This window comes from Talpa europaea (assembly GCF_964194135.1).
Source record: "Talpa europaea genome assembly, chromosome: 3".
Taxonomy (NCBI): domain Eukaryota; kingdom Metazoa; phylum Chordata; class Mammalia; order Eulipotyphla; family Talpidae; genus Talpa; species Talpa europaea.
In genome coordinates, this window is record NC_140069.1 from 21520277 (window position 1) to 21537364 (window position 17088).

The 17088-nt window shown below is 37.9% G+C and overlaps 2 protein-coding genes across 2 annotated transcripts in view; one reads left to right on the forward strand and one right to left on the reverse strand.

Annotated features, from left to right (window-relative positions):
• Nucleotides 1-3704: 3704 nt before the first annotated feature.
• On the reverse strand, nucleotides 3705-11615 carry ENY2 (ENY2 transcription and export complex 2 subunit; the record flags this gene model as incomplete). The annotated part of the gene is made up of 4 exons (XM_084230789.1): nucleotides 3705-3781; nucleotides 6114-6188; nucleotides 7482-7552; nucleotides 11548-11615. The coding sequence occupies 4 exons, from the start codon at nucleotides 11613-11615 to the stop codon at nucleotides 3705-3707; spliced, it is 291 nt and encodes a 96-aa protein (XP_084086915.1).
• Nucleotides 11616-13529: 1914 nt separating this feature from the next.
• The window catches only part of NUDCD1 (NudC domain containing 1), a gene marked incomplete at both ends in the record, with an annotated part of 41447 nt that continues 37888 nt past the window's right edge, over nucleotides 13530-17088 (forward strand). The window contains one exon of the mRNA XM_084230115.1: nucleotides 13530-13647. Within this exon, the coding sequence (XP_084086241.1) occupies nucleotides 13530-13647 (118 nt within the window). The remainder of the gene's footprint in view (nucleotides 13648-17088) is intronic.

Here is a 17088-nt window from a genome sequence, read left to right on the forward strand (position 1 = left end):
AAGTTTTAATTCAGTATCACTTACATCTTGAAAAAACTGGTGGCCTGAATTGGAATGGTAGCTACTGAAATAATGCATTGCAGTTTTGAGACCAGAGAAGGCCCAAAATACAACCTTCAGGTGCCCTCTGGTGGCTGAAAAAATAACTAAAAACACTAAATCAAATTTGAAGTTCAAAATAAAGTGAGTGGCATATCAAAATTTTCTCTATTGCCATTTATTTACTCATTCCTTTGAAAGAATTTATCAAGAATTTGCTGTTAGGCACTGTGTATCAAAAGATAAATAGGATACAGTTTGTATCATAGAGCATTTCATACAATGAACGCTTTTCAGCCCTCCCTGTTAAATGCTATTTCAATGATATTTATGCTGTTCAAATTGTATGTTGGTAATCTTTATCTCTGGAGGTATTCTCATGGCAATTAATATTACCAAGGAACTCCGGAAAAATAATGGTAGTATTTTTTAAAACAAAATTGTAACTAATCTATATAAATCTAAAAATCACATAGTAACTAATTGAACATTTCTATAATTTTTCCTAGGAGTGACATGAATCTATACTGCTTTTTTAAAATTATTCAGATTGCTTTTTATGATTGCCCTATTAATACTACTTACAGTTTTAAAAATTAGTTTTTTCAAGGTCAACATTATCAGGTCTACAATATTATGCAGATGAGGAAACTGGACAAGCAGTCAGTCTTACCTGATAATTCAGTATCACAGGTGATACTAGAAATCAATTTTGTTTGATTTCACCTCTGTTTTCTGGGTAATTCATCCAATGACTTTGTGGCTTCTAATGGTAAATATGAAGGGTTTTATGAAGTCACTGAGTAATACAAGATTGCTATTTAGAAGAAGGGTTAAAACACACACACTCATTGGATCATTTCCAACATCAGCTACTGAGCAGCTGTCACAATTCTCTTGAGTTAGATGGAGCCTTATATCAAGTTATGAAAAGTACCATATAGAATTACCAATGTCTAGCATCACCAGGCCTGGCTTGGCACTGCTCAACCAAATGACACACTAGCAATGCCAAAGCAAAGCCATTACATAAATAATTTAGTTGGATCTTCTTTAATCCTATAAAAGAGCTTATAATAATCCTAATTAGTATTTTACTCACCCAGTGCAGTCATGTAACAGTAATATATTGCATTTTCAACATTGAGCATTAAATTGGCAAGATTTTTCAAGAATATATTCCTAGTTTACATAAATCAATGATGTGAGTCAAGATGTTCACAAAGTTGGTTTATTTGAAATATATCAATGGTTCTAGATGCAAACTACAAGACATTTGTAAGATGTCAAACTAGAGGTGGGAAGTTTTTGGCACTATCATTAAAAAATATTGAAGTAACATTGCATTATAACGTTTCAGATGTGGTTTTATCATTTTAAAGCTCTGTATGCTCTTTAGTACTTTCAATTAAGTATTTTAGTTCAACTATTTCTTTGTTCCATTTCAAAATAATTTCATAAAACCTTTTTTCTATTAAGCTAGTAAAATAGTAACTCTATAGCAATTTAGCTTCCATATACAGTATTATGAAATAACTACCCACCATTTTTAACATTTTCTAAATACCTTTGAAAATTATTTCCTTTTTGATAATGGGTAGCAAAATGATAACTATCATTTCTTTAGATCGTAACTTTCTAAGAAATGAAGTGAAACAAAAAACTCTTGCGTAGCCTTGTGATTGTACGTGTGCATGTCTCAAGAGTCAGAACTTTAAAGTTCAGTTGGTTCAAAAACTACCTTAAAATATAAACTCATCAGAAAGATAAAATTGCTATCTCTGGAACAGTGAACCGAAAATCAATGTGAAATCTTTCAACTATACCCAATTGTGTTATCTTTGTGTTCCTGTAACGTTCATCCATTTAATTTCCCCTTGTCCATTCATCCACAAGTATCACACAAAGTCAAAAAAGTCACTTTTCCTCCCCTCCAGGTGATGCATGCAAAAGTTCAAGAACCACAGTGTAGAAGAGAAACTATGTACAGGTGCCTCTTGTAGTGATGGAGAATCAAACTAGAGGAATGTTTGAGCCACAAAAAGCTGAGTCAAGTGAGAATGAAATAAATAGAAGGGCTTTCTAGTTTGCTGGGTTTTCTAAGTATTTAGGGATGATACAACTTGGTATTTTTAGAGATTCTTTAACTTAGTAAGTTAAGGTCAGATCAAAAAAGGTCTAGGTGCTATGGATGAGTTTGAATGTACCATGAAAAACTAGGAAGAACCATTGAGAAATTTCAAGCAGGGAAATACAATGGCCAGGTTTGAATCTGAGTAAGGACACTTAGGCAACAGTGTGGGATATTGGAGGCATGGAGCTTCTGGAGCAAGTAAATATCAGAACCTTACTATAATAATGTGGGCTTGAACTAAGGCAGTTAAGAGGGCAGGGAGTGGACAATTTACAGCATTTCTACACTCAAAAGTGGTCCTCACTCAGTGTGTTAAATTTGGAACTTCTTGGAGATACAGAATCTTGTGTTACACACCTTACCCTTCAGAATCAACATTTTAACAAGCCTCAGATTATCTGTATATCTAGGAGGTACCATTCACAGAGATAAGGAATACAGTAGGGCAGTTACAGGAAGGAAAAAAGTCACTATCTTAGGTATGATCAGTTTGAGGTGTTTATGGAACATCCATGAAAGCTGATCCATAGCAGTTGGGTATATGGATCTGGAGGCTGGGTTGAAGTCAGATATGGAGACGCATTTACCATTATCAACCTGTTAATGTTTGAAGCCATGATCCGACCCATTTTTAAGGATTTGCTCAGGAAAAGTATATTGTCAGGCAGAGAGCCCAGGAGGAAGAAACACCATTATTTAAAGTTCCATACAACAAAAGGTACTCCACAAGAAACAGAAGGAACTTCCAGTAGTAGGAAGAAACAATCTGAGGAGTGGGAATAAAGTTCCAAGTGGCAGGATGCTCAACATTCTCATTTTCCAGCAGAGGTCACATGAGAATACACGAGAGTCCATCGGATTTGGCAATCTTGATGTCAGAGTAAAGCTATGGGTGGAGATTACTTCCCATTAAGTTCTTTCTTGACCTTAGTATGTGGGGATGCAATTTAGTTTCTGCTTTCAAAGTTCAGCTGAGATGAGTATGTGAGAGGAGCGTGGTATGGAGCCAGTTTGCATGTTCTCTCTTCCAATAGGATGGTAAATTCTTTGAGGAATAAGGAAGGCACATAAAGATGAGTAAGACCCAGTCCTAATCCTCAGAGTTTATAACAAGAAATAAGAAAACTGTAATACAAGATGGGACATATAAAATATTAAAGGGATTAAAAAAGGAACACACCACATCCAGACAATCAGAAGCAGCTGCTTATTTCTCCTTGGTTGTTAGCACAGAGATTTGCACATACTTAACACTTAAACTATATTAATTGCTGACTTCTTTCTCAACAAATTTGGTGAATTGTTAATAAAGTCCCATTTATTCCAAAATCCAAGGAAACTTCAAACTCATTCATGAGATATTTATTAAAATAACACATTTAGGGAAAAAAATCAATACAATGTATACATCATTACTGAAAAATGTATACCATTATACAAAAAAGGATTTTATTTTGGAAAATGATTCCTAATTTATGTCAAGTTTTACTTTCAGAAATAAAACCACAAAACAACACAATCTAATTCAATCTTAAAGGCTGGCATGCTGCGCAAGGAATGTTCTTATTCTTTGTAGAAGTTCCTTCTTTACACTGTCAGGTACCAGGGCTGAAATACAAAAATAAAAATATAAGGGCACGAAGATACAATTGATAAACATCAATTTAATACTTGATATTTAATTCAGAATTACCAATAAAAGATTAAACTATTTGCAAAAATATATTTGCAATTCATTGTTTGAATGAACTATTCAATACTTAAATACATTGCACAATGATAACAAAACTTGAACAAATTCTTTAAACATGGGATGGAGAAGGTCCTTTTAAAACCAAGTTTGTAGCAGACTGAGAAATCTTATTTAAACATAACAAGTTAAGTTTGGTCAAACTCACCATAAACAAAGTCATAAGACAAAATCTGGGGAAACATTCAATGAACGGGGGTAATCTCTACAATTTCTTCAAACTGATAAAGAAAAGATTAGCAGGCTAAGAGAAAAATGAACAAAAGTGATGAAGACAAGGAGAAACACATAGTTCTTCAACAGAAGAGGTAGTAGCCTCACAAGAAAAATGAAAATGAAAACCACAGTTTGATAAATGCTTTACCAATCAGAGTGGCTAAAACCCAAAGGTCAGTGATATACTGTGTTGGCAAGACAGAAAACTAGCACTCACAGAAGCTGATAAGGCTATAAACTGGTACATCACTGGGAAAGTAATTTCATATAATTGGAATACATGTGCATACTGTGTGACTCAACACAGATACAAAAACTGCTACAGTGCTAATATTTGCTATTTTATACTTTTTGAATTTTGAACCATGTAACTATTATCTAATCAGATAAAAATGAAAACAGAAACAAAAACAAAACCCCTGCTCCTTGGAATTTTAGTTATAAATGTCAACAAACAAATCTACACCATTGTTTTTCCTTTTGTGACTATTAATAGAGAACTAATGCAAGCTTCTAATGTTATTTGCTAATATTCAGAGAAAACAGGAAATTTCAGATTTATCTTAATAAATCCATAAAGAATTCTATAAAGAAGTACACAAATCATCAAAATTATGGTGACTGGGAACAAATCAGTTAGGGATAGTGTGGCTACAAAGGGATAGCATGGAGAAATTTGGGGGAGTACTGTTGATTACATGAATCTATACAAGTAGATAAAATCACAGGGCTACACACTCAAGGGGAAAAATGCCAATTATACTTTATGTTAAAAAAAAAAAACAAACTTCTTTTAACAATAAAAAGATGACTGAAAACACAAACAAAAAAATTTATTTTCACTTCTTTTTTCTTCATTTGCTCCTTTTCTGGCAAGGGAGCTATAAGGGATTGAAATGTGCAAGATATAAGTATTGAAGGATAAGCAAAGACAAATTCTACCCTGTATAACAAATTCCTAAATGTTACTAGATTAAGCATAAATCACAGAACAAAACCAGAAAAAGTTAGAAAAAATTATTTGAATTATAAATTCGTGGGGGGTGGTGGAGAGACACAAACACACACAAAATATCATTTTTCCCCTTAAGACATCCTTGAAAAAAAGGGTCATATTTTCAGTTATACACAGGCCAAAAGAGATGGTTGGAAAGCTCCTTCCCAGCAGGCAGTAGTTCAGGGAAATAGTATTCTCTAGAAATAATCTTCAAAGTTACTTACTTTTAATACTTAAAGTTCTTTTTACCATTTCTTTGTAAGAAAACAACTAGAGGGTCATCTAATTTATCTACACTCACTGACAACTACAAAAAGTTTCTCAAAATAAATGTAAATAATGCAGTTATAGTTGATGTAACAATATAATGCAATTCCTGACAAATATTTATTACGTATCATCAATGTTTTCCCCTCTTCCCAGTACCTTCTGTAAACCAGACATTAAATGGAGATATGAAGGTGGTTGTAGTGAGTCTTAAATATGGATAATGCAGAACATGAAGTTATGGAGTTACCACATTCTTAAGACATTCAAGAAGACAGAGTTTTGTTTATTTTTTAACAAGGAAAAAGAAAGCAAAGCAATGACTCAGTAACTGGAGTAAAACGCCAAACTATTAAATATTTAAGAGCAGTCGGGCCAAATCTGATTAAAGTTTAAAATCCTAGCTTCAGTAATATTTGCCTTTACAAAATCCTGTATTTTAAAAATTATCTGTCTTAATAACCATATAAATTTACATTTGCATGTTGTTTTAGAGGGCAAGAACATTTATGACTCGTCTCATTTATAACTCAAGAGCGTGCTATAGAGGGATATAAACAATTACAACTCTTCTCAACGAGGAAATCCAAGTACCCAAATAATTCTGGAAAGGTGTTTTTCCTTGTAAAAAGACAGAAAGCTGAACAGCAAGCAGAAAAAAAAAATCATGTTTTTAATACACATTTCCTTGCACACAATCTATTCCTTACCTCTGCCTTTTGGTGTGATTTCAGCCACCAAGTCATCAACAGTAACGTGTTCTAGTCCTTTTTCTTTAATTACCTCTTATGCAAAAGCAAAAAACAAATCATATCATTTAAAATCATTATCTGTAAGAAAGATTTTCATAGAGGAAGGGTTAAGATCATGTTTTTAGAGTACAGATTGGTTTTTTTTTTTTTTTTTAAAGAGGACACTTCTTTTTTCTTTTCTAATGAAGATTTAAATTCAACCTTAAACACATTAAGTATTCATCAGATCAAAAACATAAAAGCCCATTTTTCTCTCAGATAAATAACCTATAAATTAACAAATAATTGAAACACTTAGAATGAATCTGACTGAAAGTTCAAATCTAACATCTGCAAAAAGCTGGAAATTTGTACCCGATGTCTTATTTCATTATAATCCTACCATCTCTTGAACATATTGAGGGGGGAAAATCTGTCATTTGAGACTATCCTGTAATTTCATAGTCCAAAATTAAAATATACAATTCCTTTGCTCCTTTATCTTCTCTAGGTTGAGCCAAAAGGACTAGAAGAGGGAAAGTAGTTAAAATTTTCTGGACGTCTATTATGTGCTGGGTGTTCTGCACCACAACAATTTACCAGGCTGGGCTTCTGTCACACTTCACAGGTGAGGCAAATGAGGCCTGATGAGAAATAACTCAACCAAACAAGCTGAAACCCAGCTCTAATGTTTTACCAGTGGAGAGCCATATGCCTGCGAAGTTATGCTGTCACTAGTTTGCCACACTGTCTTCTCAGGGTTTATGTTACAGTTTCTATTATCGTGATTATTTATAGAAACCTGTAATACAACTGAACTCACTAAAAATATCCAGCATTCCATCATAACAAAAGTTGAGCTACAAAATAAGGAGACTCATCTTGGTAACATGCATAATCAATAATACCCAGCAATTTAACAACTTCCATTCTGCATTCTAAAAATTAAGTATAATTCTCTAATTATACTTTTATGGATGAGCTTTTAAAAATAACAGTTAAAGACCGTAGATATATTTCCTAAAAGTCTGTCAACCATAAAGTGCTCAATTTGTTAAGTTAAAATGTATTAGAAATAACTGATACTTAACTTTGAGCAGAAACACTAAAAAAAGGTGGGATTCCGTATTTTTGATCTAAAGACTTGTCTGACTTAAGAGATACATACGGAAAAAGTAGGGATTAGGTCTATATATTGTTAAGGAAGAAATCATTACACAAAATTTAATTACTTATTTGTTTAAAATTATGCTCACTTAATCTATCTTAAAATACTAATTTTTCTAGTGAATTCCAACACAGTTGAGAGCAATGGAATTAGCTTATCTTCTAAAAGAAACTGATTACCTTTACAGTGTGCTTTCAATTGATCTTTCCAGCCACATTCAATTAATTTAGCTCTCAGCAACTCTTTGAGGCTGTTGAAAGAAGAAGTATTTTTGAATTAAACTACAATGATGTACAATACTTTAGATAAGAATGTTTGAAGCAAAGGTTCAATCGTTCAACTAAAAACCTCCTGCCTTCCTGTCACCAAACCCTAATTTACCCATGGTCTAATCTTGGTTCGATCACTAAGTCGTTCTGTGACCTCACACGCAAGTCATTTAAACTCTGGGCCTCATTTTCATCATCACTAAAATTAAACTAAGTAGGTGGGACACAATACTTCTTGAGTTAAGTTACGACTTCTGAGTACACTTCCTAATTCTCTCCACCATTTTGTGGGTCTTGTAGAACTTCTAGAGGGTATTAGTTGAGCTTGTAGCAGCTGTACTACTTCTTCAAACACAAAAATCCATTCTTTTGAATACAAATTCTTATGGTCAAAATTTGGTTTCTCTTCCGTCATATCATCTGTCAAATGTCATAGACGTCCCCCTCTCTTCCCATTTACGTTCTAAATTATACATTAACTATGGTATTTCTTATACTAGACATACATAGTAATTATACAATGATTATACAGTAACTATGGTATTTGATTCTAAGATGGCTATTTCCCACATTTTAACAATTAGTAACTGGCATGTCTATCATAACTTAGTTGGCAATGTTTTCTTCTTACTAGGAAAAAAATAATGGTGTGTATTGCAATTGATGGCTTTATGGGTGTGACAAAACGTACCATTTTTCTTAGTAGCACTTTCTTATCTTTTCCCCCATATCCACTCTTACAAATCCTCAATTTGCAACCTAAATTATCTAAATTTCTCTGGTTAAACATGTTACATCCCAAACAATTCTTTCAAAATTCTTAGACACCTACACGAAAGCATTTCCATCCTCGATTTTTAATTGGGTCTTTTCATTTAAAAGGCGAAAACCTAACTCTGGCTTCTTTCCCATGTTATCATGCTGTCCGAGTCAGAATGGTAACTCCGCCGTTCTTTCTGATTCAGGCAGTGTCCTTCCCCAACAATTTTGTTAACACTACACATTCAATCCAAGAGCAAATCCTATTTGCTCCATTTTTAAAATATATACCTAAAATCCTGATGTTTTTCACTTTCTCTGCCATATAACCCTGTTCAAGTCACCATCTCGCCCTGAACGGACAGTTACCAAAGTCTGTAGTTTGTCCCCCTGCTTCTTCCTTTGTATATTTTTTCCTCCCACCGCTCAAAACCCGTCAGTGACTTTTATGCCGAATGAGATCCCAGGTGCTGTAGCCTAAATGACCCTTTATGATCTGCCCCTCCTCAGGTATACCCCTGTGTTTATCGCTTCTCTCCTCCAACTGACTCAGTATCATTAGCGTCCATGAGCGCCTCAAAAATGACAGGCAAATTCCTGTCTTAGGACTTTGGTTCTTAAGAGTGTTCCTCCCACTCCCTCATATTTTTTCTGATCTCCTATTAGTGAAGCCTTTTGTGTTTGCTTTTTTCCCTATCCAAAATAACCCACTTCCTTATTTGTGTTATTTTTCCTCTAGAGCTCATCACCATCTGACATGTTATACAATTATTGTCTGTTTCTGTCCAGTAGAATGTAAGCTCCAATGAAAAATAGCCTTCATTTTGTACACCACTGTATCTCTAGCACCTTAACAAGACATGACATATAGTAGAAACTCTAACTTTAAGCTGCATGTGTTTGAAAACACAAACAAATGACGAAATATAATCATGCATACTCATTGCTGGCGCTGCTATCTTCTCAGTTTCATACAGCATTGTTCTAGATGTCTTTTCTTTCCCATTCCTGTATTGAGGGCTGCTTTTAGTTTTTAAAAAAAATTCTAAATTCTCCTTTCCAATTTTGCTGTTTTTCATTTTTCCACCTGATATAATCTTCTAACATTCTTCTATAATCTATCTCTAGTCCTACAAATCTACCCTCCACACTGTTGGAACAACACTCCTAAAATGCAAACGTGATCAAGTCATTCCCTTTCTTAAAATTTGTTGTGACCCCTACCACCCAAGGATGAAAACAACAACGCAAGTTTTTCCAAACCCACCACTCATTTTCCTGTCCCTTCTTTGACAGAAAGAAAAACCACCACCACCAAGAAAACCACTCTACCACTCTCAGTATAAGAAATCTAGATAGGGATCTAGACAGATATGTGACCTAAGCAAAGCTGGTGGATAATTGGTATATTACCCAAGTAGAAGCGAGTTAGGTGGCTTTTTGAAACTACTAGGCAGAATGTAGTAAATTTTGAAATGCTAACCTCTGCCACAGAGTTGGGTAGATCATGTCTGAGAATAAAGCCAACAGGGGAGAAAACAGGGCAGAAAGAAAAGACATATTCTTGAAAACAATTTGATAGCCTGAATCCAGTGGTGCCTGAAGCAACTTCAAACTCCAGATTTTTTAGTTAGATAAGTTTATGTATTTGCACTGGTTAAGCCAGTTTGAGTTCAGTTTTTTTTTTTTTTTTTAAAGATTTATTTATTTATTTATACAAGCACTGGTAACAGTCAGAAGTGCAGGAGGGTGAGAGAATTCACCAGAGCCAGAGGGGATAGCAGAGCAGGCAGACTGACGAAATACACTGCTGAGGGGACAGAGGGCTACACGGGAAAGGTCTGTGCGCCATGTGGGACCCTCACCTGGCAGCCGGGGATCGAATCGGCACTGCAGAGGCTGCGGCCAGCTTCACAGCCCAGCGCTCAACCACTGCACCACCAGGGGAGGCCCTGAGTTCAGATTTTAACATTTTCTTTTCTTTTAAAAAAGATTTATTTATTTATGCATACAAGAGCTGGGGTATAGGCTAGTGGTGCAGGGGGGTGAGAGGCTTCACCAGAGACAGAGTGGGGAGCAGAACAGGCGGATCTACTGAAAGACACTGCTGAGGGGAGCAGTGGGCAAGACAGGAGAGGCTGCTGCACCCTGTGGGTAGCTCCCTGGCCGGGATCATGCTGCAGCGGCTAGTGATAGCTTGATAGCACTGAGATTTTAACCCCTGCACCACCAGGGAGGTCCAGTTTTTAACACTTTCAATGGATAGAATTCTGACTTACACAAAATCCACAGTCCTCTTATGCATGTGTTAACAGTTTACCTTCTAGTTTTCATTTTATAGTTCCTCTGAATATTATCATGTTGCAACATATCTCTGTGATTTTGCACATTCTGTTAAATTTACCTAGATTGCCCTCTCTACTGGTTTGCAGAATTACAAATCTTTCCCAGCTGAAGTACCTTTTTTACTATTCGGTGAGATTTTAACTGTGATCATCTTAATCCCTACGTAAAGATGAAAGAGCCATCCTGTTCCTTATATATACTTCTCTTACACAACTTATCACCCTGCTCCTGGAAGCATTCTTGGTTTCTAAGCTTTTCTCTGTACTTCTAAGCCTGTTCATTCTCAAATACGCAGTTGGTCAGTCATGTGCTAGGCACAATGCTGGGTATACAATGACATTTCTGCTGCCAAGAAATTTAGATTAATTTGGAGGATAGAAACTAAAAAGGAGGTGGTTACAGTGTAACAGAATGTTAGGACATAACAAAGTATTGGGGACTTAATAGAGTCCTAGAAGATATAGTATTTAAATTAAAATCTGAAAAGATGAGAGAATAAGATGAGGGGAAGGAAGAAGAATGTTTGATATCAGAACAACACATATTGCTCCAAGGTTAAAAGCTGAAACTGGCTCCATCATACTGTTTCTGTTAAAACCTGTGTAATGTTATGTATGTCTTCAACTGCAGTTATTTCCATGCAGATTATAATTCTTTGAGTCATTTTCATATTTCTACATCATTCATTTCCCTCAAAGACTTGCAATAATGAACATACCTGCTTATAGATGTTGGAAAAACGAAACTTTTGATAATCTCAGTTTACTGTAATTCTTTCCACTGACATCAGTTTTGTTCCTTGACATTTTGATTCTTATAATGCAACTATAATGTATAGATGTCAAATCTATTAACATAATCTATTACTTACCGTTCTCTTTCTCCAGTTTCTATCAACTTTTGGTTAATCGCTGCTCTCATCTGCGCATCTTTGTTCATCTTGCTAACCTGAACATCAACATGTATTTTCAGATACGGAACACTTACAAAGCATTTTCTTCTAAATCCTCTAGGCAAACATACCAACACATTTAACATTCTGTCTACCAACTGAAAGGTAATAAATTTCAACAATGTGTTATAAATTTCATTACTCTTAATCTTATTTATTGTATCTCAAGAAGTCATACTGATGAACTCACTTTATATAATTTTCTTCCCCCATATCCTCTTTGTTAACAAGTCTCTGGACAGAAGTAACTAATGTAACACTTATGTGCTTGGTATTGGGCTAACTTATTGGGTTTTTATCACATCTAATTCCCAGAATTTATTCTTGTAAGTCTTAACGTCATTTGCATTTTACAGATGAGGAAACTGAGGCACAGAGATATAGAAGGGAGAAGGCAGGATCTGAACTCAGGTACTTTAACTGAGAACCCCTGAACACTGTAATTGCACATAACTGACTGCTAAACATTTCTGCACCTTCACTGCACTCAAAACAACCTATCAATAAAAGAATGAGATTTCCTGGTAAGTTTGAAGTGCTGACTTTTCACTGAGGATGTACCCAGAATCACAACTGCCAAACTAGCAGTGAAGTACCAAGATGCTTTGAACCAAAGTTTGCTGGGGATACAGTGAAAAGAAAATCTGAAACTCATTCTCCTCATTTAGAGAATCTCAATTTTCAGTAAAAACAGAGAAACCAAACTAAGATGTTGTATGCCATCTCGCCTACATAAAAACGCGACTTGCAAAGGAGTTTTCAGTTTTTTTTTTTTTTTTTTTGAGAAGATGCTGTAAAAAAAGGAGAGAAAGGCTAAGTTGTAAAATTCGGACTAAGCCAAAGTTACCCCCCACCTAACCTGTCACTAACTTGATCCTACTTTTGTCGTCTCCCATCTCGCCTATATGAAAACTCAAGACTTGCCAAGGAGTTTTCACAGTTGATTTCTGTTTTTGTTTTTATTTTCTTGAGGTGAACAGCGTCAAGAAGGGGCCGGGCAAACCTCTGGGAAATGTCTGCTTTTGCAGTTGGCGGCTAACACTTTCAAAATAATGCTGAGGTCCAGTCAGCACCAGTCCTGGAAAACGGAATATGATTTCTCCTTGGCCCCTCAAATATGGATAGTGACCTTGGACAAGTCACTTAATTTTTAAAGGCCTCAGTTTTCTCACTGTTAAAAGAAGGACGCTAAGGGATGCCTCCCAGTTCAGACATTCTTTGGGAAAATAGAATAGGGCGGAGACAGCGGGAGAGGCGGGAGGGGAGGAGCCAGAAAACAAAGCGAGGACTGGCTTCGGGCCAACTCCGGTAGCACGCCCTGCCGGAGCGCCCTACAGGCCCGCGAGCGCGGGTCGGGGAAGCTAAGGAAAGACAGCACATCGAAAGGAGCCTGGGCTGGGCCCGGGTCCCGGCCCTAAGGACCACGGGCATAGCTCACCACCATCACCGCGGGCGAGGGCCGTCCCTTCCCAGCGACGAAATGACCCTTGCGCTGGCGACCGTTACCTACCACACTCTTCGGCTGCCCAGACTTAGACCCTCAGTAGCTCGGGCACCTAAGCACACAGAAAGCTAGAACACGCATTTCCGGGGCGGGGTCTCGCCTCCCTGCCTATAATGTGAGAATTTAACCAGCGCGGGCCGCCTCCTGGTTGCTCGGCCTTCTGGGTAAGAGAGTCCAGACAGCGCTGTGGCCTTGGGCGCTAGGTGCCCAGAAAACTACGTGGCCCAGCATGCAACAGTCAGCGGTCTCACGGGTACTACACTTCCCAGAAGGCATTTTGTCCCGCAGTGTTTTCTGGGATGGGAACCACGCCGCCTCCCAGCCTGGGTGCTACGAGGGAAGCGCGGACCTTTCAACAAGAGCTTTATTAATTTCCACGCTGGGACCCTGGAGAGCCATGGAGGTGGCTGCTAATTGCTCCCTCCGAGTGAAGAGACCGCTGTTGGATCCCCGATTCGAGGGTTACAAGCTCTCCTTAGAGCCGCTGCCCTGTTACCAGCTGGAGCTTGATGCAGGTGGGAAGCGGCGGCGCCCCCTTTACACCCCGTTGCTTTTACTTCGCTGCTGCTATCGCCCGAATTTACTTCCTTTCCGACTCGGGCAGGCGAGGCGATCGTGGCCTTCTTAAGGCATATCGGGCTGGGGTGGACTCAGGGTGGCCGCCTTTGGAGGAGGACACTACCCCGGAACCCCGTGAGAGCCGCCTTCGTGGGACCCTGGATCGACCCTTTGCACGGCCTTCGGGGCTCGGGGCTCAGCACGCGGTTGCTGTCAAGGCTCCGGCCGCCTGCCGGCCCCTGGCTTGGCCCCTGCTGTGGAGAAAGCTGGAGCATCCTCTCAACGTGTGCTGTGGCAAAGCATACCTTGGAGGATCCCCAGTTCCTGGTTCCTCTAGATGAAACCCCATGGCAGTTCAGAGTATTTTCAGTTACCTGGTGCTATCAGACTAACGACTCTCTGATATTGATCATCTCTAGAATATTTTGAGGGGAAGTTGGTTTAATACCCACGCTTCTGCTGCTTGTTTGAGCTGGAGCTGGAAAGAATAGTCATGCTTGTTTTTACCATGTGAAGAATGGCATTTTCGATAATGATAAAGAACCTAGGGATTTGCATTTTAAACACTCAAGCTGCTGATTCAGATGCATGTATGTGGTCACTGGATCACACTTTGAGAAATACTGATCTAGATCTGTAATAGTTGATTGGCCTAGAGTTAAGAGACTTTATAGTATCAGGGCTTAATGACTCATTTATAAAATTCGGAAATATCTATCAAGAGCTTGTTTTATGTTACATAGTGATAATAAATACCAAGCTGAGTGAGACACAGTGAAAGCACTGCTGTCTGTTTGGGAAGAAAAGTGTAAACAGATCATTATAAAATGATGTGGTAAGGCAGTGACTTTGATGAGGACAAAACATCAAGTACTTACCTATCTTTCCCAACCTGCCTGGGTTTTCTGGGAAAACTTCTTGAAAGAGTCGATACCTAAGTAGTTCTTTGAAGGATAGGTAAGAGTTGACCATGGTGAGATAAAATAAGCTTGATCTTTCTTGTCTGCTCTTTCCTGCTCTCTTTCCATGTCAGTGAATGGTACCACTGTGTAATTTATGCATTAAAAGTCCACCACAGAATTCAGTGGCTCAAAAAAGTAAGCAGTTACTGTTGTTCACAGGTCTGCAGTTCAGGTAGGATATGGGCTGGTTTGTGCATCTTAGTTCAGTTATGGACATGCTAGTGGTTCTGCCCATCTTGGCTGGAATTCTTCATATGTTTGGGGCATTCTCTGGCTGTCCACTGATTTAAGGCTGTTTCATGTGGTCTCTGCTTGATTTTCTTCCATGTCACCTCTCATCTCTCCGCAGACTAAATCAGGCTTATTCCAAGAAAAAAGTTGCAATGCACAAGGTACTGCTTGGAGTGAGTTTAATGTCATTGGCCATAGGCAACTATATAGGCTTGCATTAATAGTCTCAATTTTTAAGCCACCCTGGATCTATGCCCTTTAGTATGCACTTCCTGTAACTGCTTAGATCCAGGGTGTCATAAAAAATTGGGATATTAGTGCAAGTTTACAGAGTAGCTTATTATGGAGTCATGGAATATTTCATCTCTTTTTAGTTTTCTATTCAATGTCAGTAAATCCACCCAACTCAAGATTTTGTCTTCTGAGTGCTTCCAACCTTGTCTTAGTCAGAGTTATTTTTTGCTTGAACTATAGTAACTTTCTGACTAGTCTCCCTGCTGTCATTTTTGGATTGCAGTCTTCATTGCAGTCTCTGCAAGGCAGCCCTATGATAGCTTTCAATTCTGGGTTTTTTGTTGTTGTTTTTTTTTTTTTGAAAAGATTTATTTATGCATACAGGAACTGGGGTACAGGCCAGAGGTGTGTGTGGGGGTGGACGGGGTAAGAGGATTCACCAGAGACAAAGTGGGGAACAGAATAGGCAGAGTGACTGAAATACATTGCTGAGGGGAGCAATAGGCGAGTCAGGAGAGGTCTGCTGCGCCATGTGGGTAGCTCCTGGATGGGGCTCGAACTCTGCTGCAGCGGCTGCGGACAGCTTCATAGCTTGCAGCTTCATAGGTTGCGTCTTAACCCCTTGCACCACCAGGGAGGCCCTGTTTTTGTTTTTTATGTTTGTTTCCTTAAGTAGACTATGAGCTCCAAGAAGACAATTTGTATCTCTTTTGGTTACTCCTCTGTTCTAAGGGCTTGACATAGTAGGTACTAGATGGCGTGAATGAAGAAGAAAAGGAGTTGAGATTATTGCTTTTATGGAAAATCACGAATATAGGGAAAGAATTAGTTGATGTATGTAGGACATTGGAGCAAAAAAATCTCTTGGGAAAGTGAAAGAGGACTAAGAGAGGTGTGAGCACAGTTTCTCTTCTGAATTTTATCTTGCAGGTCAGAGTTTGCCAGACTTTTTTCATTAGCCATTACAAAAAAAAGTAAAACTCAGCTGTCATAGATTTGCCACATTTTAAATTTGCAAAGTGGAGATGTTTCTTAAAGCTATCATGCACTCATTAATTATTTCATAAACAAAGTATATTTTAACACCAAAAAAGTAGGAAATGAAATCCCATAATTCTTTAAATTGAATATATTAAAAATTGAATAAACTTTTATTGACATCACTAGATTGTCCTTTTGTCATTTCACCAGTTTTGGTCTTACATTCTGTGTTTGGGGTGTATAATTGGAAGTGATGAGGTGTCATTTAAGAGTTTTAAATATAGAAGGGAAATAGGAAATAGGACAGATTTGCGGATGAGATGCTTAGATCTGTGAAGGTTCGGAAGATGAGTTTAGAAGGTGAGAAGAATGGAGACTACTGGATAGTTGGAGCTTTCTCCAATAGTTCACAGAAAGGCTTTTCATTAAGTATTATTTGAGAATGATGAAGAAGAGGTTAGTTCTTTTAAAAACTATCATTTGTAGTGATGGTAAGTGTAGAGTAAGTGAATTGGTCAGGCTTTTATGCCACTAGCTGCTGTGGCTGTCACCTGCAGCCTTGAATGCAGATGGGGCTTGGGAGAATGGGTTTGGGATACGCATGCTTGATTGTGGACACCTGCAGTATGATGTGGGCATGTGTAAGTGTGCACACATGAGCCTGGAGGCTGAGGATATAAGGGTGGCATCACATAGGGGTGTGGCATCACCACTGTGAGAAGGAGAGAAAGCATGCATATTGGGCTCGGGGCTTGCCAGCCTCCTGGCTCTGCCCACCCTGCACTTGGTTGGCCCTGCAATAAGGTATGATTGAGAAGCTTTTCCTGACAATTTGATTTCTTTTCTGCGAACCCAAGGAGTTTATATTCAACAAACCGTTAGCGGGTAACACTGTTGTGAGTCTTAACAGCTCAGCTGTCATATATTTGCCTCTTTCTTACTTTACTAAGTAGAGATTTAAATTTTGCCAAAAGCTCTGCATTTAAGTTA